This window comes from Talpa europaea, assembly GCF_964194135.1.
Source record: "Talpa europaea genome assembly, chromosome: 15".
Classification (NCBI taxonomy): domain Eukaryota; kingdom Metazoa; phylum Chordata; class Mammalia; order Eulipotyphla; family Talpidae; genus Talpa; species Talpa europaea.
In genome coordinates this window covers 29,036,610-29,061,105 of record NC_140083.1, presented here as the reverse complement: position 1 = coordinate 29,061,105, position 24,496 = coordinate 29,036,610, and the positions used below count along the sequence as shown (strand labels likewise).

Below are 24,496 nucleotides of genomic sequence, written 5' to 3'. Positions count from 1 at the left end.
TGAAACATGTAGTGAAAGTCTTTATGCTGATATTTAACGTAAACATCTGTAATTTTATACCATGTATAGACTGGTATCCAATAAACACTGTTAATAATCATACTTAGCAATAAACATATTTTGTAACAATCTCTTCATAATTTTAGTTTTTGTTGCCTACCATAATCTAGTATTTTTAAAAAGAATTTTACTATACCATTTGAAACCAAAAAGTAGGAATTTTTAAAAATCCACAGAATATATATTCAAGTTCATGGATACTGGTGCAGTCTTTAAAATGTTTTTATATTTATGATATTTCATAGTCATTATAGCTTATAATGAAGATTTAATAGCATCCATAATTTTTAGCAGTATTAAATATTTAATGTCCTCTAATTACCAAGACATTTAAAGTAGAAGTAGTGGAATTTCCTACAAAAAATAAACTATATGATAAAATCCTAGTGAATTAATTTCCCTATCAACTGATCTATTTATGCATTCACATATACAATTCTGTTATAGCACATATGTGTTTCTGTATAAAGCATTCTTACTATGTATACATATATCTATACATCCATATGAATAGATGCATATGATTAATATGGAGATAAGCTCTTTATAAACATCTTTAATCCTCACATAATTTATTGATGTGGGTACTATTTTCATCCCCATTTCACAAATGAGTAAGCTGAGGATTTAGTAGAGTTAAAACCTTTTCAATTTCTTTTAAATGTTTAAATTGTAATACTAAAATGCATGCCCAGTTTTGACTGCAAAATTTAATTATACTATGCTGATTAATTAATATACTAACTCCTTATATCTAAACAAAGGCCAATTATACAACCACACAAACAAATAAAAAGCCAGAACAGTAAAACAAAATTACTGATCCTCTCTTTATCCCACAACACAAAGTAGCTTGAGATGGGAAACTGCAGCTTAGTATTTAATGATGTGAGACATCTTATTAAATTGCATTGTTTACCTCCCTTCCACCTAGACTTAATAAATCAAAACTTGGAGGATAAGGGTCTGGAATCCTGAATGCCCAAAGATTCTAGCTCATCGTTAGATTTGCTAAAAGTCTCCATATATCTGCTGTTATACTGAGTGGATAATTCTACTAGTTCTCTGTGGCTGCTGTAACAAATCATCACAACCTTGGTGTAAAACAATAGAAATTTGTTCTCTTAAAATTCTGGAAGGGAAAAGTCTAAAATCAGTATCACAGTGCCAAAATCAAGGTGCTTTGCATTCCCTCCAAAGGTTGTAGGGGAAATAAATTCCCTATATGTTCCAACTTCTCATGATTTCTAGCATTTCTTGGCTTTTGGCTATATAAACTATCCTATAAGCTAATCTACCAGAATATAAAAATGTATTGGACATTTGAGAAATAATTTGGAAGCATTTAAACGTGCAAACATAGAATATGTATATAACAAGTGGATTTTGCATTCTGTTTATTTTTATCTTCAAACAATTTCATTATTACATTCAATCAAGTAGCTGTTGTGCACATATTTTGTGTCAGGTACCATGTACTTGCTGCCTGTCAGTGGTTTTTTTTTTTTTTTTTTTTTTTTATATAAGAACTGGGGTACAGGCCAGATGCGAGGGAGGGTGAGAGGATTCACCAGAGACAGAGCAGGGAACGGAACAAGTAGACTGACTGACGAAATACACTGCTGAGGGGAGCAGCAGAGACAGGAGAGGTCTGCCACGCCATGTGGGACCCTTGCCGGCCAGCCGGGATCGAACTGGTGCTGCAGAGGCTGCGGACAGCTTCACAGTGCTGCGCTCAACTGCATGCGCCACCAGGGGAGGCCCTGCCTGCCAGTTTTGAGGAGAGTTTTAGCCAGAAATTAGTAGTGGCTTATTCAGAATGTCTGAATTACAATACTAAGAATCAAAATAGGAGGAAGTAATTTCTTTGGAGAAGGCTGAATATGAATTCTGGATTTGCTATGAATTGTATAAGCTTATAAGAGTTATGGGGACTACACCTCAGGAGAGAAATCAAAGATGGTACAAAAGAGAGCAATGATGTAAGAAAATAAATTGGTATAAATCAAATGCATGCTTAAAGCTCTCTATAAATTCCCTTTCTATGCTAGGTTGTTGAGTGATACAGGAAAAAATTGAGAAGTAACTTCCAACCGTGTTCCCTGCTTCCATTGTTGATATGTATGTAGTATAGAGTTTTTGAAACTGCAATTTTTCACCTAGTGTGTAATGAAGTTCATGTGTTATAAATGATATTTTTAAATGAAATTTATTTACTATCTTATATCATTGTTCATTTTTACACAGTATTTGATTTCTCCCCTCAGATGTAGTCCCTGTAGTTCTTCCACAAACAGCAACCTTGATGTATCATTGTAGTCCTTTGTGGTCTTCCCTCCACTGTACAAATGGTATTTTTAAATAAAATATACTAAAATAGAATTTTTATTCTTTTGTTAAGTTGGAAACTAGTCCTATTTAGGCAAGCTATTAATTGCAGAATACATATGTGGAACATTTACAACGTAAAACAGAATTTGGAGAAATCAGAGTGAGATGCTTCTTCTATGAAGCTTTCCCCATATCTGTAGTGAAAATTAGTAAGTCAGTTGTTTTTACCACCACATAGTATTGCTTATAATTTTTAAAAATTTAATATATATGCCTAGTGTTAAGGTGATTTATGAATCATTTCTTGTCTTCAGATATTTTACAAGAACACAACGGTAAAAACATTATAAGTCATTTTTATGTCCCTTCATCATCTTTGCCAATAATAAAGTCAGTAGGTGATTAATGAATTTATCACTCATATTAAGTATTGGTGCCATGGTTTATTTAAATTTTATCACAAAGCTTAAGGTTGATGTTAATCTTATCCAGATATTTGTTACCAAAGTTCAATTTTTAGTAAATATCTACAAACAAAAGTGAAAAGAGACCGTGAGTAGCCAAGTATAACTTTGATAATAATGTACAAGATGCCACCAGTTATATTTCTTTTTTTTTTAAGATTTATTTATTTATACAAGAACCAGGGTACAGGCCAGATGCGTGGGGTGTGAGAGGATTCACCAGAGACAGAGTGGGGAACAGAACATGCAGACTGACTGAAGTACACTGCTGAGGGGAGCAGCGGGCAAGGCAGGAGAGGTCTGTCGCAGCATGTGTGTTGTTCTGCAGCCGGCTGGGATCGATCCGGCACTGCAGAGGCGGCGGACAGCTTCACAGTGCTGCGCTCAACCGCCTGCGCCACCAGGGAGGCCCCACCAGTTATATTCTTAAAGCAGATTAGACTAGAAATATTAAAAGACTGGGTGTCATAAAACTTGCAGTGTAAAGTATTTGTAAGAGTTCTTTAAAGAGCTGTGTTTGTTAATAACCCTGGATTTCTTTGGAATAGTTTACTCAACACCAAAATGAATAAATACAAGTTTTCCCAATATACACTCTATATTTAATATGTTATATACACTAACTAGGCTTAGTATGTTGAGAACACATACTGACCCTCAGGGTTAAAATAAAAAATGAAGGCATAAATATGCTGATGACTGCTTTTGAGTTTTCACAAATGGAGATAATGAAAATCAATTTTTGATTTAACGATTAGACTTTAGCAAGTTCATTCGATCAAAACAAATATGTAACTATGAAATTGGACAAAGACTTTTCTATTTTGAAAACAAGTGGCTCCCATTTTTCATGCAAGTAGTGGGAAATATTGAGAATAAGTCAATGCTCTTTTTTTTTTTTTTAAGATTTATTTATTTATTTATACAAGCACTGGTTACAGTCAGAAGCGCGGGAGGGTGAGACAATTCACCAGAGCCAGAGCAGGGAGCAGAGCAGGCAGAAGGACAGAAGAACAGTGCTGAGGGGAGCAGCGGGCGGCAGGAGAGTTCTGCGTGCCATGTGGGACCCTCCTCCGGTGGCCGGGGAGCAGCCGGGGATCGAACCGGCGCTGCAGAGGCTGCGGGCAGCTTCGCAACCCAGCGCTCAACCGCTGCGCCACTGGGGAGGCCCTCTTTATTTTTTTTTTAAGATTTATTTTAAAAAATAAATACAAGAGCTGGGGTACAGGCCAGAGGCTTGGGGGGTGATAGGATTCATCAGAGACAGAGTGGGGAGCAGAACAGGCAGATTGACCAAAGTACAATGTTGAGGGGAGCAGCAGGAGAGTTAGGGGAGGTCTGCTGTGCCATGTAGGGTCCTCCCTGGCCAGGAATCAAATTCATGCTGCAATGGCTGTGGACAGATTCATAGGTTGCCTCTTAACCCTTGTGCCACCAAGGAAGCCACCAGTCAATGCTCTTTAGATAACATGAGGATAGTGGCTACATCTTGAAACTGATAGCTGTGGCTCTGAGCACAATTCTGGGCATAATGTAAGATTAATAAGTATTTGATAGGGCCTCCCCGGTGGTGCAGCGGTTGAGCGCTGGGTTGCGAAGCTGCCCGCAGCCTCTGCAGCGCCGGTTCGATCCCCGGCTGCTCCCCAGCCACTGGAGGAGGGTCCCACATGGCGCGCAGACCTCTCCTGCCGCCCGCTGCTCCCCTCAGCAGTGTATTTCGTCAGTCTGCCTGTTCTCTTCCCTGCTATGGCTCTGGTGAATTCTCTCACCCTCCCTCACTTCTGACTGTACCCAGTGCTTGTATAAATGAATAAATAAATGTTTAAAAAAATAAATTTTTGATAAGTGAATAAATAAATCACATGATTTTATATCATAAAAACAAAAGTAAAGGTAGTGCTCTGAGACACTAATATTAAATTTCAAAAATGGAAACTCCTCAGATCTAAAAATATGGACTAACTTCAATTAACTTTATTTCATGTCTTCAACAAAGAAAATATACACAGAAGTTCACATTCAGATTAACCCCAACAAAACTGTTTTTGTTGTGATAACATTAAGGGTTGTGATAGGATCAAATATCATAAGGCACAAAGGATGCATCGTTTTGAAATTCTTAATGTAATTGACTGGATTTAGAGATTAGAAGTTTTTATAATTTTTTTCACTTACATAGTTAATATTTGTATAAATATCTAGTCACACATAAAATTAATAGAAAGAAACAATGTTGTTTTCCTTGCTAATAAAATGTAAGCTTAAAATAGAAGGATCTGACTGTTCATGAATTACAGACATGGCTATTATGTTTTAAAATGTGTGATGTGGTAGCCACCGAACTTAGAATGAACTTATTTGTATTGCTGTTTTAATGAGAGAGAGTTTACTACCACAAGGATACAATGCAAAGAACATGAATTACATAGTGTTATGGTTCAAATAAGCAAAAGATAATATATTGCTATGACCTGAACAATCTAATTCCTGCATCCATATGGGAATAAGTAGAAATGATATGCAATTGCTTTCTTTGATGAGCTCAGATTGAAACTTGGATTTCCAAGCTTTACTGCAAATTACAATCACCTGGAGATTTTTAAAACATCCTGATAACTGCCTGCTATCTGCAGATATTCAGATTTATCTGATGTTAGACTAAATTGAGCATGTGTAGTTTTAAAAGTTCCCCAGATGATTTTATTGTGTAGCCAGTCTTATCAACCATTGACTTAAAATTTGGGAAGCAGGTTTAAGGCAATATAGGTAATTCTCAGAAATGTTGTTGTAATACCCCCCCCAAAAAAAAGACTGTGATGCCATTTTATACCGTCAGCATCATCTATTAATATTAAAGACTGTTGTACAAATCATAGTCACTACTGTTGTTCCTTGAGTACAAGTTCTGACTATGCCATATATTGTGCTAAGTGCTTACATGCATAGTTTCACTGAGTCCTCCAAGTAAAGATATTTATTAGCTGGTTTTCCTCTCATTTTTAAAAATTGAAAGAGTCAGATTAGATCATCTATATTTCAAAGTTATGGAAATTCTTTTAATTTATTTCTATTAATCCTAAAATACAATAACAGCAAATTTCCACTACACACAATTTCAATATTTTTATCAACAACTTTACCTAATGACCCAGAATTTGACTAAGCCTTTGCCATTTCTATTCCTCAATAGCTTGTCTGCTATCAGCAAGCTTAAGTTCTCTATTGTCATCACCATATCTTTCTCCCAGGATACAATCCTTTTCTTCCTGCCCTCATAAGAGCAAAAGACTAGAATTGTGAGCCAAATGTTTTTAGAGCTTAACCTGGGCTCCGTGTTATTAATTTATCTCATAAAAAATGCATTTAGGATCTACTTTGTAGATCGGAAATGAAGTGTGGGCATGAGGAAGGGTGTAAAATGGGAGAAGTGAGTGGCTTGTTTCTTCCAGTGGAGATGAGTATGATGAGTTTTAGAGAAACTGAAGTGGCCCTAGAAATCTAAGTTGACTTAGCAGGTAGAAACACTGAATATGATTATCAGTAATATTTTAAGTTATTAGTTGATTTTTGAAACTTGAATTTTTAGGCATTAAAGCATTGTCCTTGCTCTAGTTCATTCATTCCCTCAGTAGTTGTTTATAGATTTCTTAAGTTACTCTTCTAGATGTTAAGGAGAAAGGAATGGACAAAGAAGAAAAGATTCCTTATGGCACTTATATTCTGGTGGTCAAATATGTAATTCTGTCTATACATCTATATATATATGCACATACATACATATATATGTATACATTTGTTTATATATTTTATAATATATTTCTTATTTATATATGTTATTTATATATAATAATGGATTGATTCATTTAATTCTAATTCTGATAGTTCAATTTTCAGTTCTCTTATTTGATTTACCAGCAGCTTTGAATTGAGCTCCTTTCTCCCAGGGTGTAAATATACTTCATATGGTTTCCTCTACCCCATACTCTCCTGATTTTCCTCACATTTCCCTGGTGCTGTTGCTTTGTCTTCTCTGATTGTTCCTCCTCTGCTTTCCAGTGGTAATCTCTTAGGGCTCATTGTTCTGTCTTTTATATCTGCGCATGCTTGGTGGTTTAACCTTCTCATGACTTTTATTACCATCTGTATGAGATGACTTACAGATTTAAATCTGTTACTTAATTTTTCAGTTGAACTCCAGATTGTGTGTCCAAATGCCCACTCCGAATCTCCCTTGGAATGTCTAAAGGACCAGCAAACTTGACAATTTAAAAAAAAATTGATACCTTTTATCTAGTTATTTTTTGTTCTATTATAATGAATGGAGACTTCATCCATTTAGCTATTGAGGCCAAAAAACTTGGAGTCATTATTGACTTGTCTCTCTCTGTTAAATGCCGTAAGTAAGTAAGTTCCTACTATGTTCCTTCAAACTATAGCCAGAATCTGACCTTTTCTCCTCACCTTTACTGCCACCAGCCTTCTCTGAACCAACATCTTTCACTTTAATTCCCTGCAATACCCACATAACAGGCTGCCATGCATCTATCCTCACATAGTTACAGCCTGTTCCCCAAAAAAAGAAAAGAAAAAGAAGGGGCCAATCCTTTTATTTTTATGTTTAATTAAAGAAAAAAATACGTGGAAGAGTATGAAGAACTCTAGTAGAAACTGAGATAAAACAAACAGAGAAAGTGTCTACACCTGGCTAAGAACACTTTCAGCAAGTCTGTGCCCTTGTGTTCCTTTCCAGACATTGCCTGTCCTAGTTCATCACTATTCTATTTTGTTTATTGTCTACTTTTGCTGATATAGGCATCACATCGTATTTGCTCATTTATTGACTTATTTTGCTTATCTTTATGTGATTCCTCTAAAAGTCATTTGCTTAAAGTTTAAAGAGGAAGGTGGACTGAGATCAAGAGCAAAATTTGAAAAGAAATCAGAATATTTGATTCTTACTTCTGGAGTTGAGCACAGTAGTATATTTTAAATATCCTAAAGAGAATACAACTTGCAGCCTCTTGGATGGTACGGTCACATTTTTTTTTTTTGTCTCTCCCTACATTCATTTCTTTCAAAAGGACAAGGACTAAAAGGGCTCTAACCCTTTTTTCCTCTGTTGTTCCTTAAGTATTTACTGAACATCTGTTGGATACCAAGCATCATACTAGGCTGTTGAAAGGATTTAAAAAAAATATATATTTTTATTGAATTAATATTGATTTATATTATTGTTTGCATTATATAAGTGTAGGACTTTGTAATTAAGTAGGGCACTATACAAGATCCATTTGGCCATGTTGTATTTAATGTCTTCAACTCTATAATTGTTTCCATAAAATAATTTTAGTAAAACTTATTTTGAAATGAATAAATATAAAAATCATTTTTTTCTTCAAAGCAAATATGTATACCTTGGCTGTGATTATTTTTAAGCAAAGAATATCTCGCTGGATATTATTACTTAAATTTAATTCTGTACAAAATTACATTTAGAAAGGAATGTAAATAGTTGTCCATTTTATAAGGACAGATTCTTGAATTTCTTTTTTCTTTTTATTTTCTTTAAGAGACATTTTGACCTTACTGTGTAACTAAGCTAGAGAGGACATTGGCAGAACTCCCTATGTTCTCATGCATAAATTTTGATGAGAATTTAATAAGACAGAAAACAATACCTTGCCAAGTATTAACATTAAATTTATTTACTTTATAATTTCAAGATCTATGGAATACCAAAAAACCAGGGAGATGACTCATAAAGAACTGGATCTTTATAGTTCTTACTCTTTTAAAGAAGTCATATTGTATAACTCCATGACCAAATTGAGATAAACTTGTGAATTAACATTAATCAGTCATTTGGCATTTTATTTCTCACTTTATATGGTTACAAGTTGGTTATCATATTGAACCTAACTATTTAAATGCCATGTCATCATTCCTTTAAATTACAAAGGCAGTACTCTAGTTAATCAGAGGATTAGCCAACTATAGAAATACAAATATAACTTTTATGAAATGAAGACTTGCTGTGGCTTAGGATGAAAATATACTTCATTTGTTTCTTGTTTCAACCCTTTCACCATCTTATTTACCTCTGGGCATACTTAGCAATTATTACTCATTGAATCTCAATTACTCACATTCTAGCATTCTACAATTCACACAAACAAGAGTCTCCCCCTTCTTGGATACTTTTGTTGATACTTATTTAAAAGCACAAGATTCAGTTTTATGTTAAGTAGGTGGGTAGTTAATCTGTAAGAATGCCATTCTTGATCAGGCCTTTATGGATTGTTTGTAAGTATGAAACTGAACAATGAAAGCTTTATATTCATTCTGCCATTAGCCAAAATAATTCTAGTTAAATTCTGGTAACTTTCTCTAGTATGAAATGAATGTAAAGTATTCATTCCTTCTTTATCTTTTTCTCTGGTTTCATTCTAGCTCTTTTATTGATTTAAATATAACCCTCTAAGTTGCCTTTTCACTGCTTTTCATGTTACAGATTGAGAATGTTGATGTCTGCCTTAGTTTTCTAGCAGCCAGAGGAGTAAATGTTCAAGGTCTATCTGCTGAAGGTAAGAAAAAGCACAGTTGTCACAATGGCATCTGTGTTTGTAAAAGCTTTTTCATAATGTTAGAAGTGTAAAGTGGAAGTATATAGCTTGTAAATGCAACAAAGGAGTTTGATGGAATTTCCAGAATGATAGAAACATAAATACAATGACTATTATTAATATGTGCTTTAATTATTCTAATATGTTCTGTATTTTGCAGAATTGTCCTTTACATGACCAAGTATATAGGAGGAGGGAGGAGTAACAAAAATCTGTTATTGCTAGTGCATAGGATTTTTAAAATCTTAAGTAGGCGTATGGATGGACAGATAATGCTGGATAATAATGTAAATAAAAGTAAAACAGTGTAATTAATGTTTTAACATTATCAACAGCATTTCTATAGCATAATCAAGTTGGTAGTGATTATCATAAATAATTATGAGTTCTTAAGTAATTAGAGCTAACAGTGTTAATAACATACATGTAAAGGCTTTAAGGTTATTAAATATTTTTAATGTTACTACTAAAATAAAAATATAGAAAAATAGAAAAAGGACTGAACTAATTATATTTTTTGAACCAAGTCTACAAAAATTACAAGTTTACAAAAACTTGTAATACATCAAATATTCTTAACAAATCTAAATCATGTTTGTTTCCCATTCCTCTCCATCATCTGTCATTTCATCGACCCATCATTCCTTTCTCCACCTGCCTATTTTTTATTCTAAATAAAAATAATCAGATTTATAAAAGTATGATGAAAGATTTTTTGAACTATATGAATTTTTAATAGTATATATGGCACTCTTAGAAATTTGAATTTAACATATTTTTAGAAACCCTTTCCAAATTTTTCAAGTATTATTAACAAAAGTCTATTGCTAAGGTTATGAAATTGCAAGTCCTCTGGGACCTGCATTAACAACAACCATTTTAAATTAGAATAATGCAACATACCACTAAACGCTTTGACCATTTAGGTTTGTTGTTTCTGCTATAATTGATTTGTTTGAAAAGATTTTTTGCCGCAGATACTGGAAATATTGGACGATATTAAGTTTGTAAATTTTGTTATCAATAAAAAATGTATTGTGCAGCTTCTGAAATATATTGGGCAGTTGGTAGAATTATTTACTTTTCTCAATTTTTTCTGTATTTAAATTTCATTTTAAATTCATTTTTTCTGTACATTGTTATAAAATTATATATAATATAATTGCTTACATTCCATGGCCAGAAAACAGTTTCCAAGTTAACTGGTGGTTCTGTTATTTGGAATAAAATTTGATAAAATTTCCAAGGGTATTATTTCATCTCCTACATGATTAAATCCTAAATGATTAAAGGCAGACTAGAAACACTACTTGTTCATTCCTTGTCTCTTAATTCTCATGTTACATCCTTTATTAACATAACACTATGATATTAACATTAATACTATTTATGATATTAACATAACACTATTTATGATATCCTGTAAAACATACAAATGTCTAATTTTTTTCAGATTAATAATACATATATAATAATAAAAAGAAATTTAAAGAAAAAATTCCTGTAACAGCATCATTCAGGATTAGAGGAAAAATACTACTTTCTCACAGTTGCCTGCATCGATCAAGTCACTCTTTTATGTTATGGCAACTATGAGGAAGGCTTAGGGATTATTTATTTTTAAGATGTATTTATTTATGCATACAAGAACTGGGGTACTGACCAGAGATGTGGGGGGTGAGAGGATTCACCAGAGACAGAGCCGGGAACAGAACAGGCAGATCGATTGAAGTACATTGCTGAGGGGAGCAGCGGGCGAGTCAGGAGAGGTATGCTGCACCATGTGGGTTGCTCCCTGGCCGGCTGGGGTTCGAACTCTTGATGCAGAGGCTGCAGATTGCTTCATAGTGTGGTGCTTAACATCTTGCGCCACCAGGGAGGCCCAGGCTTAGGGATTATTTTTCCAGTTTTTAAATTGTAATTACCAGAGAAAAAGCTAGGCTCGTATTATAGAATACTTGGTGCATTCATTATTTTATTTAATATTATATGATGTTATATAACATTAGATGATTTTAGATATTAGATAATACTAATTAGTTTTAGATATCATTGGATAATAAATTGGTGTGTGATTTAGAAGGTACGTTGACGGCTATAAATCTATTTGATGTTATGTGGTGCACCCACATCATCGATATTTATAATGCAAGACAAGCGACATTTGAGTGGCTTTCTCCAGGACATAGTCTTTACAATATTGGTAACAGCTGTGTGTATTTTTGAGGGAGCCAAGGTGCTAAATCAAGTAATTAGGACAAGACAGAGAGCCGTCCATCTTCAAACAGCATTATTTGACTAACCTTGGTTCTCTGTGTTCTCCATCCCTTCAACTCTCTATGAAATTCCAAGTTATTTGGAAATATCAGCATGTTGCAGACATTCAGATTTTCTCAAAACTACCACTGAGAGACTCAAGTTTCATTTCTATCTTCATAGATTTATTCTAAGCGAACTGCATCTAGAATTTCATTTCTAAAATAAAATTCACTTTATATGATACTGCTTTTATTTTTTTCTATTTGATACAGAAATAAGAAATGGAAACTTAAAAGCCATTCTAGGGCTGTTTTTCAGTTTATCTCGCTATAAGCAGCAGCAGCACCACCAGCAGCAGTATTACCAGTCCTTGGTGGAACTTCAGCAACGAGTCACTCACACCTCCCCTCAGGTGGAAGCCAGCCAGGCCAAAACCCAACAAGATATGCAGTCCAGGTAAGGAAGCAAGCAGGGATATTGTTGTAATTTATTTGTGTAGATGCAGCCTATTTTTAACAAAGTATTGTTTGTGAGATTGAAAAAGTATTTGTGCAGTTCTATCAGTGTGATGAAGTTATTTGGCTAGTGTTACAGAAGATCAGACCACTTCTCTGTTGGTTGAACGAGTTACATTTATCACCTCGTAGGTGAAATATTTTTTTTTTTTTTGAATATGGTTGTTGTTTGTTTCAATGTGTGTGAAATGTCTTTTGTATAAGTTATGTGGCGTGGTTACTTCCTTTTGCAAAGCACTTTAATATTTAGAATATACTGTTGAGTCCTAGTCTCTAGGGGTGTAGTTCAATTTTGTGGATGCTTTTGATTGATTAAATAAGCAAGTCTATCAAAAATTTCAGGTCTTTTGTACATAGGATTTGGAATGCTTGGAAACATATTGTTTTTAATGATGAAATTGTTTTTATGTGTATGTGTATTTATATACCCACGGATGTGTTTGTCTGACTTGAGTCTATTTGTAAATGTATACACAGCCTGGGGTGCTGACAGATCATGGCAACTTCCTTCCTTCTTCCGCTTCTGCTCCTTTTCCCCATTTGGGATTCATCAGTCAGGATTCAAACAGAAATGCAGAACCAGTAGCATATTTATTGAAATTTATTATGAAGAATTGGTTGACATGATTGTGAGGACTGGCTAGGAAAGTCTGAGTCTACAGCTAGTGCATCTTCTATGGGGATGCAGGAATCACCAACTGATGCTGTCTCAGGATGAGCCAAAACTGATGTAAACAAGTGGAATCTCTTCTCTCAGAACTCCTCATTTTTATCCTTTAACACCTTTTGACAGATTGAATCAACTCCACCAGATTATCTAGGATCATTTCCATTACTTCAAGTCAACTGCTATGAACTTGAATCACATCCTCAAAAATTTTCAAAGCCGCATCTAGTTTAGTGTTTTATTAAATAACTAAGATTGTAGCATAGTCAAGTTGACACATGAAAAAAATGATCACAGGATGAAATTTATATTTTTACATAAAATGTTCCATTTGTTCCTGCTCAGACCAAGGTATCAAGTAGTTACTCTATTGCATAAATATCTGTGACTTTTTCATAAGGAAGGAAAATGTCCAACGTGAAAATAGTCTTTCAACATGAAAATAGTCAGTTTCTATGGAGATGAGAGTAATGCTGTTTCTTGTTTGGAAAACAAGGTACAGATGAATTCTCTCATTTTTAATCTCAGAAAGTTCATTTCCATCAGTAAATATGTGTTAGACATTCAGGATATTTCACTAATCATACTTGTTTCATATGTTGATTGTTCACAAGTAGAGTTTTAGTTGATGTGGAAAAATAATAGAAGTTCAGAACCCCTACTTCTGTGCCTGGCACATGAACCACCTAACAAAGAGCAGAATTGCTCTGGTCAAAGTACAACTTTTCTGTGACTACCTGGTAATGTATTAGAATGAAATAAATTTATAAGACACAAGATTAATTTTTCTTATGGGTGGCCTAGCCACACATGAGGTGTTTGGATAAAAGAATATGTGAAAGGTGATTATTTTCTTTTGCTAAAAGCTTAAAATGTAGATTATTTTCTAAAATATGTACCTATTAGCTTAATTTTTTGTCCAGGCTAATAAATGACATTCTATCCTATTATTGAATATTTGGAGAATTTTACCCATTTATAAGTAGTGATTATTGAATCCCATGAACAATTAATTTTATATGCCATAGAATTAAAACATGTGAAAAAGAAAACTAATGTGAAAGTGAAGTAGTAGGAAATTACATAGATGATAGAAGTGCTAAAGTCAGGAATGATAACAAATCTATCTGAACTAATAGAAGAGCTATTTTGGGAATTTGGGAAATTATGCCCTCCACAGATGATTGTTTGCCCTTCTGCTTTTTATTTTGGAGGAGAAAGTCAAGAATGTGTCCACTTGCAGTTTAGAGGACCTTGCTCCTATACAACTGACAGCAAATTGCAAAATCACTGGGCACATATTCTTTGAGTGACTTGTCTTTTCCCTTTGTAGCCCCTTCCCAAATTTCTTGTGACCCCTGCCACACACATTGCTTTTGGAACTCTCTTCCCATTGAGGACATTTGCCTTCCTCAATTCCAGGAAACATCATCTCCTTCTGGGAGATTCACTCTGAAACTGGGACGGGTTACAGCTTTTCAGCCTGGGGTTATAAATCTTGAAAAGTATATAAGGAAGTTTAATTTAAGATGACAGGAAGGCTCTGGTAATTTAAGCCCTCGTGAACCTGGCTCCAATTAGTTGCTTAACTTAGCTCTGTGTTGTGGCCTGTAGTGTGTTCTTCAAAAAAGTCAGTGAATCAATTAAACTTTAAACAAAACACAAAGGACATTCATGAATCTTTTTTTAAAAAAGCAGGATTTTTTTCATTTGTAAAGAAATAATTGTCAGTAAAAAATAGTCTTTAGCGAATGACTTAAGAATTTATTCTTAAGAGTATGCAATTGTGTCTCCACACACATGCACACACACACACATACACTTTGCATATGTTCTATGGGTTAATCCCATTGTTTTAAAAGCTTTACAACAACTACTACTTCTGTTGTAATAGATGAAGCAGCATCTATTTTTTTTTGGTTATTTTCGTGTCAGGCAAACCTGGAGTTGAATTCTGCTTACCCATTTCCAATGGTGTGGCACTCGGTTTGTGACTTTAACCTGCTCAAATGCCATAGTTTTTACTTCAGATGTTAGAATGGGGATGGCTTTCATAAAAAGGGTGTTAAGACCAGATAAAATACTGTATGTATACAGTGACTTCTTAGTATAATATTTAGCATATAACAGACATTCCAACTGGCCCATTTCATCTTCCCTTCTTCTTTTAAGAACATGCCACATGTCGAATAAAATATATTCACCCGCATTAGAAATCTCGTCAATCTGATAACTGTTCCCTCCTTTCTCAGTTTCTTTGATAAAATCTTACCATTTCACTTCTACATTTTATTTAATATGCAAATGTTATTTAATATAATAATATCCAATGATTAAAATAACAGCTCAAACCTTCCCATGCCCAGTCTATCTACACAAAAATAACTCCTTTAATTATTTTAGGTAGTTACTTTAGTAATGACTTCCATATAACTAGTTAAAATACTCCTACAACTAGTTTTTATTCCAACTTAGCTATCTTTCAATTTGTTTAGTCTCCCATCTCTCTCATCCCCCATTCATACATTCAACAAATATTTATTAAGCGCCTAATATGTTCCAAAAACTTTTCTAGGCCTGGTGTACAAAACAGATTAAAGAATTCTTGTCCTCTTGTCGGTTACATGCTAATGATGGGAGACAAACAATTAAAATGTGTATGTATGTACGTATATATCCATCTATATATATGCATGTATGTATGCAATTGGAAAGGTGAATGTTGGAAAAATAAATCAGAAAAAGGGAAATAAATGCACAGTAACCATATTTCCATAAACCTAATTGGTTCTGAATGGTTCATTCAATGGATGACATTTAGCAAAAGGAGGTAGAACTAGATTTTCTAATATCTTATAGTAGAATGTTTCAGGCTCTTGTGCAGAAGATTAAAAACTAAGTGCTTAAGTTGAAGTATCCTGTTGGGCTGAATCAGAAAAAAAGGAGGCAGAAATAGATGAAAATATAATTCAGAGGGAGTGCAGGCTGACATTAGTATGATCTTGTTGCCAGTATAAGGACTTCGGATTTTATTGGGAGAGGTGGGGGAGCTATTACTATACACTATAAAGAAGAGCATAAACAGTTATAAAAATCAAGATGTCATGCTTGATGCAATGTTATGCATAGATTCTAGTGGAAAATGTGAAAGCCGGGACTTTGGATCTACGGACTATGAAGAGTGGAGTATCAATTTCAAATACATTTTGAAGATATATCAGTAGAATTAGCTGACAGTTTTTCAGTGGAACTGATAAACTGAGAGGAGACTCTTCCACAGTTTTGTCTGTAGAAACATGATAGGAATGCATAGGAATTTGGCAAGAACAGATTTGGTAGAGAAACGTTAAGATATTCACTTGTCAACTTTGAAATGTCTACTAGGCATATATTACTGGGGTTTATAGATATAGGTTGTATTTAAAAATTCTAGAGATAGAAGAATATAGAATAAGCATTTACAAATTATAAAGTTATGAGACTAGACATGATAAAATCAACAAAATCTGTATAGCTGAAGACTGAAGATTGGATTCAGGAGCCCAGAATGTTTAGAGATTAGGCTGATAGCAAGACCTGGTAATGGAGACAGAAATAAAATAGCCTATGAAGTGGAACAAAAAAACCACAACTTGTTTTCCTGGAAACCAGTGAAGGAAAAGTTACAAAGTAGGAGGGAGAGATCAATAGTAACAATTTCTGTATAGACCTTACTGTGTTCCAGTTAGCATTCTAAGTACTTTATATGCATATTCCTTCTCTCAGTCCTCACAACAGTCCTGTGACATATGTACTAGTTTTCAGATAAGACCCTGAAAGTGGAAATGTCAATTAATTTGGTGACTAGTCTTTAAAATGAATTCAGACTGTCTAGGATTTTTATTTCTAATCATTATCTACCTGAAGAAACTCAGCTGCATCAAATATTGTACTTCAGTAAGATGAGTGTGAGATCTGACCCATGAATTTTGTCTGGAGAATGACAGGCACTATTTCAGTGGAATAGTTGATGTGAAATCTTGATTGGAATCTTTTAAATAGAAAATGGGAAGGAGTAGCTGGAAATAATACTTACAGACTGGTCTTGCTAGGTGCTACTAACATAAATAAACTACACTGTTTCTTTTATTGTTAACTTTGTAACTTTATATATTTAGATGGCATCTTTCTCAATAGGCCATACAATAGCATTCTCTTTTGTTGAACACAAATATCAACACTTGTGTTGATAGCTCCCTCATCCACTAACAGTATCCGAACTCTGTCATCTGTATACATTGCTGTTCTTATTTCTTTTTGTTCATTGAGATGACATTAGTTTACATAATTGTTGGTGGGACTTCCCCGTATTTTAATTTTTTTATCAAAGCTCATAGGATATGCAGTCTATCTTTTTATATGTTGATAGTTCCAAACTTTTATTATAGGTTTATTTGAATGTTTTAAAACCAGTGGAATGTTTATGTAATGGCATAAATCAAGATTATAAATGCAGAATGAATACATGACTCTGATCCTTTCCTATTCAAGCCTTCCTTGAATGATCTAGTGAGTTTGTATTTGTTTATATGTGAGCATAAGCTGGTAGGTGACTTTAAGAATGGGCGAGGGCTCATTTAATAATGCTTTAAAGGGACCAGTTCAGGTAAACTAAGAGACCACCCTATGCAATATCTCTTTTTTTCTGGACTTGTCCAGTCATTATAGTTAAAAATGCTTCTTGTTTGTTTCTTAAACAGTATTATAAAAATCATAAATTAGATTAAGAATTTAGAAGTGTTCAAAAAAATCAGATGTTTTACTTCTAATCATAGTAGACTTTGTCAGTTTGTTATATACATTCCACTTACCAAACTAGTTTTATCTATTAGTTTTCTAGGTCTATTTTTTAAAGGTAGTTTCATTAAAATGCATTTTAGAGCGAAACACTGAGTATATTGCACTGTATTTTATTTCATAATGAAAACTGTAAATTTTAAAAGAGCAAAATAATGTTTTGAACTACAAGTAAGGAAAGACATTGTGGAAAATCTAATTTATGGTAACAATGTGAGAGAAACTTGAGCCTGATTTCCTGAGTTCTCCTTTATCTTGTGTTCTGCATTTCTACAGGAGCAAGAGACTTTAATGCAGGAGTTATCTCACGCAGGAGTCATCCTCTTTAGTTAGTGTTTGGGGATCCTACAAAAGCAGACCATGTCGGTGGCCTTATTAACTGTCAGTAGAAAATTTAAGCTAAGGCAGAGGTTATAATATATTTACACACTATATTTCACTAATGGGATATGTTATCACAGTAACCTGTCTCCCGTGCAATCAAGATGATATTTCAGACACCCAGCTACTAATAAGAAACAGGTGTGGATAAAAGCTAAGTATTTGAGTCCGTTATGAATTAGGCAACAACTGCTTTCAATGAAGTCTCAGCAAAATTTAAGTATACAAAGTATTTTTATCATATACTTTGATGTGAGCATAGTTGTTGGAAAATTTCTGAAGTATTTTTTAAGGAACATATGTAGTTTTGCAGTACAAAATATATTTTTTGCATAACAGGTTAACTACCTCCCTCTTTTTTAGATTAGCTTGTCAGTTTTCATTTTATAACATGGCACAAGGATCCTACAGAGGGAAAAGGAATAATTTGATTTAAAGAATTTATGAAATCTTCATTCTGGAAGGCAGCTGTGCTCCCTACTACACCATCAATGCTGAATCTTAATTATGAATATGTAGTTTTATCTTTATCCTTATAAATCATAGGATATACAAGGAAATATATTTAAATCTATTTCTTGGAAATTTTTCTGGGTGTGCTTTGCTGTCTTCTATGTTTCTTATTTTGTCTGAAACTCCTGAAAGATTTACTATGTATGTAATTATACCTAATATTTGCTCAAGCTATCTTCAGTGAATTTAATTTTTTAACGTGTTACTATTTTTGCATAGAAGAACTGGGGTTTAGGACAGAGGTACAAGGGGTGATAGGCTTCACCAGAGACACAGTGGGGAACAGAACAGGCAGATCTACTGAAATACACTGCAGCAGTGGATGAGACGGGAGAGGTCTGCGGCATCATGTGGATCGACTCCCTGGCCACGGATTGAACTGAAGCCTTCAAGGTGGTCCCCCACAGTGGTAGTGCTGAGACTTAACCCCCTAGGCCACCAGGGAGCTATCTTCAGTGAATTTATAAAGAAATAATTCCACCTTTTGAAAATAACACCATCTTTTAATGGAAAAGTAAAACTGGAAGATAAAAATTATTCTTTAAAATCTATAACCAAGAAACTTCTTGCTTCCTATTCTGTAATATCTCTTTGTATTCCTCCTTGGCTTGGGATGGTGCTGTTAAAAGGATGACTTTGATTTTTGATTAAGCATGTTTTTTTTCTGTCTTTGAGAATCTAGAATACTAAATATCTGACTGGATAGGAAATCTATTTAGTGTCCTTATGGCTCCTAGACTGAAGGTCAATAAATAGACAAGGGAGAAAAATGAGTGATTTTAATTAATTCTCTAAATTATCTCAATATAAATGAGCAATTGCAACAACGTACATAATATAAAAATTGCCCTTAAGTTCAACCCTGCTCTGATAAACATAGTTTATTCAGTTATATTGATACTATATACGTACATTTTAAAAATTACTGTTTCATACCCAATTTTGTTTTTGCTGAACCAATCACTATACTGTTGGGCATAGTTTATGAATGCCATATGGAATATATTAAATCTTTCAGTGAAAGATGATACTGTTTCTAGTGTTCCTTCATATATTAGAGCCCGATATTATGTTTCATTAATAATTAAAAATTCAAATATGACCTTTCCACAAATAAAGATTCAACCCCCACTATGTGCCAAGAACAATGCTAGATGTATGGCTGAGATAATGTGATGCTTTTACCTTTCATCTGCACACAATCTAATAGAGGACCTAGATATTTAAACAGATTGCTAAATAAGTTATATGAACGAATCTCACACAGTACAAGTTACTTGGTGACCACATTAGAGGAAAACCCCATAGGAAGGCACTGATGCTATTTCACAGGTAACGACCTGTTTATACAGGAGAAAGTACAAGTGGAATTGTGTTCTGGGTATCTATTGCTGTTACAATATAAACACCCCAAATTTACTGGTATGAAACAATAGCCATCTTTCTATGCTTGTGAATTTGTGAGCCTAGGAATCAGACAGGACATCAGGACATCATGATGATGTTCCTGTACTATGCCTGGGATCCCTTCAGGGAATTGTGGAATGACTGGGTGTTACAAACTGCTGGCAGGCAGAACATTTGTGACTGGAGAATCCACTTCCAAGATGACTCCCTCACTTACGTGCCTGACAGTGTAGCTGGGACAATGAGCACACATGGCTTTTCAGCAGGGCAGTCTCAGGAACTTACACTTCTCCGTGGTAACATATTGGCTGAGGGAGTGACAAGCCCACCCAGATCAAAGGGGGGGGGCACACAGACCTCACTTCTTAGTAAAAAGGGCATCAAATAATTTATTAGAGCTCTGTGTGTTTAAATTGCCACAGGGTGTGATGAGAGATAAGATTAGAGATGTAGGCAGAGCTCAATTTATAGAAGCTCTGAATGCTGTGCCTGGGAACTGGGACTTATATTTCTTGAATGTAAAGGAAAATTGCTTTGGGGAATTTTTTTGGCAGAGGAAAAATGATGCTATTTATACCTTAGGAGTAGGGCCTTGGTGACAGGGAAAAGAAAAAAATGTGCTTTGAGAGAGAAATGGGAGGTACATTGGAGCTAAGTGGATAGAGAATGAACAGTTTATTAATAGGTGTGAGGGTCTGACTGGGGAAGAGGATTTTGTGACTATTTTGAGGAAAGAATAAAAGAAAATCATCATATTTCTATTTTTGTTAATGAGTAGTGATATATTTCAGTAAGGAAAAAAATAATGAAATGGTGGAAAGAGATGAGAAGAGATGAATTGAATAGTGAGTAGGACTTCTAGATGTTGGTGTCCAGTGTGGGCCTCTTGACCCCAGGAGAGTAGTCAGGGCTAGAGGTAGAGGTTTGAGAACATTGACTTAGTGATGTTTGACCAGAAATACAGAAATAAAAAAGATTACTAAAATTTATCGTTGAGTAATCTTTTTTATTTCTGTATTTCCACACTACGGGGAAGGGGGTAGATGGGAGTAAGATGAAAACAAGGGGGGTGGAATTGTATGGGGACTATAACCAAGATGAAAATGCATGCATTGTGCAAAAATAAAAAATGATGTAAAAATATATAAAATAAAAAATAATAAAAAAATCAGAAAATTAAAGTTCTATTAAAAGTAAAAAAAAAAAAAAAAGATTATCCAAAAGAGTATAAGGCTTGGGGAAGAAAGGAGGACTCAGAATAGAGCTCTGGGGACCACATATATGGATACAGTGAGCAAACAAGAGAATGTTCCTTTGGTTTGTTTTGCAATATATTCAGTTTTAGGTAACTTTTTTACTTCTTAAACACAAATTGGTTTTTGTTGTTGCTGAGGAGTGCCTCATTTTCCAACATTTTACCTTTATATTCAAATTAATTGTGGGACCCAGAGTATAGATCTAACATAAATGTGAAATAAATTTTATATGCATATCAAATTGTATTTTCATCTACTCATTGTTTCACAAAATAAAACATTTATTAAATCCTATATTTGATCACATTTTGATGATGCATGATGTTAAGAATATTGGGTCTGGAAGACTCACCCACCCCATGCATGTTGCTTTGGGAACATGCTTGGGTGTCCTGTAGGGATAATTTCTTATGTTTCTTTATAGGATTAGGATTATAGGGATTTATATTGTTGAGTTCAGGAAACAAGAAGAGTGAGTAGCGTCCAGGGAATTTGAGGGAGAATCAGATGTAATTGTATCTGATTTCAAGAAATTATGATCCCACGGTCATTATAAATCAGGAGACTGCAAGTCAGAGATAAAAGCTGCAAAACTGTTAAAAATTGTACTGAGAGGTCCACATTTGTGACTTTTGGAGTAAGTACATAAGTAACATCAAAACCTGTAAGTGAGAACCAAAAGGTGTAACATTGAGAAGACTACCAAGTGTAGAGGGACAGGTTATTCCAAAGGATTGAGGAATATACGATGTTGCATTGTTCTGAATTCATCAGAATATTCAGTAGAGCCTCCGGGGCTCTGAAATGTATATCGGAATGCCACTGGATTTTCTTTTTAACTATTACAGCACTTATTTGTGCCCAACACACTTCTAAGTGAAATTTTAGGTAGGTGAACTTAATCATTGTTTCTTAACAGATGAGGAAACAGGCAGAGGGTAGGTGAGCTGGATCCGGTTAGCTCTAAACTCTGTGTTATTAACCAGTATATGCATGCTATCTTTACTACTAGCATTTTCAATATAATATTTCATAGAGATAAATATTACAATGTACCAATGTTTTTGCATACTTGCCGTAATATTTTTGTATTTCCCCTTCTAAGCTTGAAGTCAATTCAGTTTACATTAAATATCAAATCAAACTTCTTGTGAAGGGTTTTGAGTTAGTACATATGGTTGCAAGGGTTGTACTCAGCATGAAACATTAATCTCTGCATGCTTACACATAATTTTTTGAAATTTAATCTTTCTGGCACAGTGAAAATACATGTATTAAGTCAATAAAATTATTTTAATGATTCATTACTGATTCATCAGTTAATTATTGATTATACCAATAAATGTAAACTTATTAGACTAAATGGAACACAAAACTAAATCAAATTTCTCAGTATCTGTGTGTATTTACCATTTAAAAAACCCTAAGGGTATGTAGTCAATTTCTTATTTATTCATTTATTCAATATTCAAAAGTATTTATGCACTTTGTAAGAGAACCATTATAACATGACCATAAAGAGATCTTTAGTTCTACTGTAAAGGTAGGTTTACACATTCCTAAATGTCCATCTTCTAGTATTTCCTGTTACTTTATCCTTTGACTAGTGAACTCACTTAGAAGTAGAGCCTTGATTTGTTTCTCTTCATATCCTATACCAGGGATATTCAATCTCTTTTCACTATATTCCACTTCTATGGAACCATACTGGGTAATTCATGCCAGAGGCCCAGGAGCCATCCTGGTTTTCTCCTTTTCTTCAATCCCTGTGTCCTTGTTAACTTCTCTCCATAGTGAAGACTATGGGTGCTTGGGTGTTGGGTGTGGTGTGGTAACATACATCTGAAGAGGAGTGATCCTACACCTCTAAACCAGACAGTGCTGTAAACCAACATTATCTAAATAAAAAAAAATACAACTTAAAAAACATTAAAAGAAAGGTAAGTGAGATGAAGATTTCTAGAAATAGGAGGTTATCAATGGTATCTGAAGCAACAGCAAGATAGATGAGGCATGGCTTGAGATGTTTAGATCATACTGTTAATTTTGAAAACTTAAGTTTCATCCTCCAAGGTTGGGCATGGGTAGCTATTCTGCAGAGCATACCTTCTTCAATTTTATTATGCATAGGAATCACCTTGGGATCCTGTTAAAATGTGGATTCTGATTCAGTAGGCCTGGGATGAGACCTGAGATTCAGTATTTCTAACAAGTCCGTTGTGGAAGCCAATTTTGTTGCTCTATGGACAGCATTTGGAGTAACAATGCTCTGGTGGTTAATAAAATGGGTAATCTCAACTCAGGATCTGTTTACTTTGAGAAACTTTCTTCCTTTACAATAAATAAGTAGTGCAGTTCCACATGGGAATTTGCATTGAAGTTGGATTAGAAAGTTCTGACAGTTTGGATCCTGCTGTGTATTGAACACCAGATGAGTTTCATCTTTTTTATTGACTGTCTCTAATTTCTTCCTCATCCTTTGTATGTTAGGGGAAATGGAAAGCATTCCCTTGGTATTTTGCTTTATCAAATCAATGAGCAGATATTTCCTTTGGTAGAACCACAGTGAGTCTCAAAATATTTTATTTCTCTTATGCTTTTGTTTCTGATACTTTTTTGCCACCCCTAGGTAGAAGAAGTCTCATTTGACAACAAAAATGCCATCTTCGATCCAGATGACTGAAAATCCTTAGTTTTCTGGTGTTCCACCTCTGTTTATCACCACTTGCTTTGGGGCTGTGTCTGCATGTCCCTTGTGTCAGTTTTATTAATAAGCTGCATTAGCTGTATCTGCTCACCTTCTCTGTTACAACTGTGCTTGTAAATCTGAAACTTGGAAATAGTATTATAAGCATTGTGGGAAAAATACTTTTCTGCTGCCCAGGAAGGCAGAACCAGATAAAAAGTTAAGAAAAATTAAGGGAGCTAGTAGTATAGTGGGAAATGGTGGTTGGAGTGGAGGGTGAGTTAGTGTGAAAAACATGGAAATTCAAGGAGAATGTAGGTGCTAATGGACTTGTGTGAATTGAATCAGGTTAACTGGTATTGATTTCATATCTCCAGTAAATAAAAGGAAAATGGGAATAGTCGATTGTTAAGGTTTCAGTCCCACAGAGCTAAAAAAAAAAATGGTGCTTTTGTAAAGAAATAAAATAATTAGAAGATCTGGTTAGGACTTGGAAAA

At 34.4% G+C, this 24,496-nt stretch overlaps 1 protein-coding gene across 3 annotated transcripts in view; it reads left to right on the top strand.

The window, feature by feature from the left end:
• NAV3 (neuron navigator 3) overlaps positions 1–24,496 on the top strand; it is a gene marked incomplete at both ends in the record, with an annotated part of 285,289 nt that overhangs the window by 85,819 nt on the left and 174,974 nt on the right. For all 3 annotated transcript variants that reach the window (XM_084254829.1, XM_084254828.1, XM_084254827.1), the window contains 2 exons: positions 9,367–9,439; positions 12,010–12,193. In XM_084254829.1, the coding sequence (XP_084110955.1) occupies positions 9,367–9,439; positions 12,010–12,193 (257 nt within the window). The remainder of the gene's footprint in view (positions 1–9,366; positions 9,440–12,009; positions 12,194–24,496) is intronic.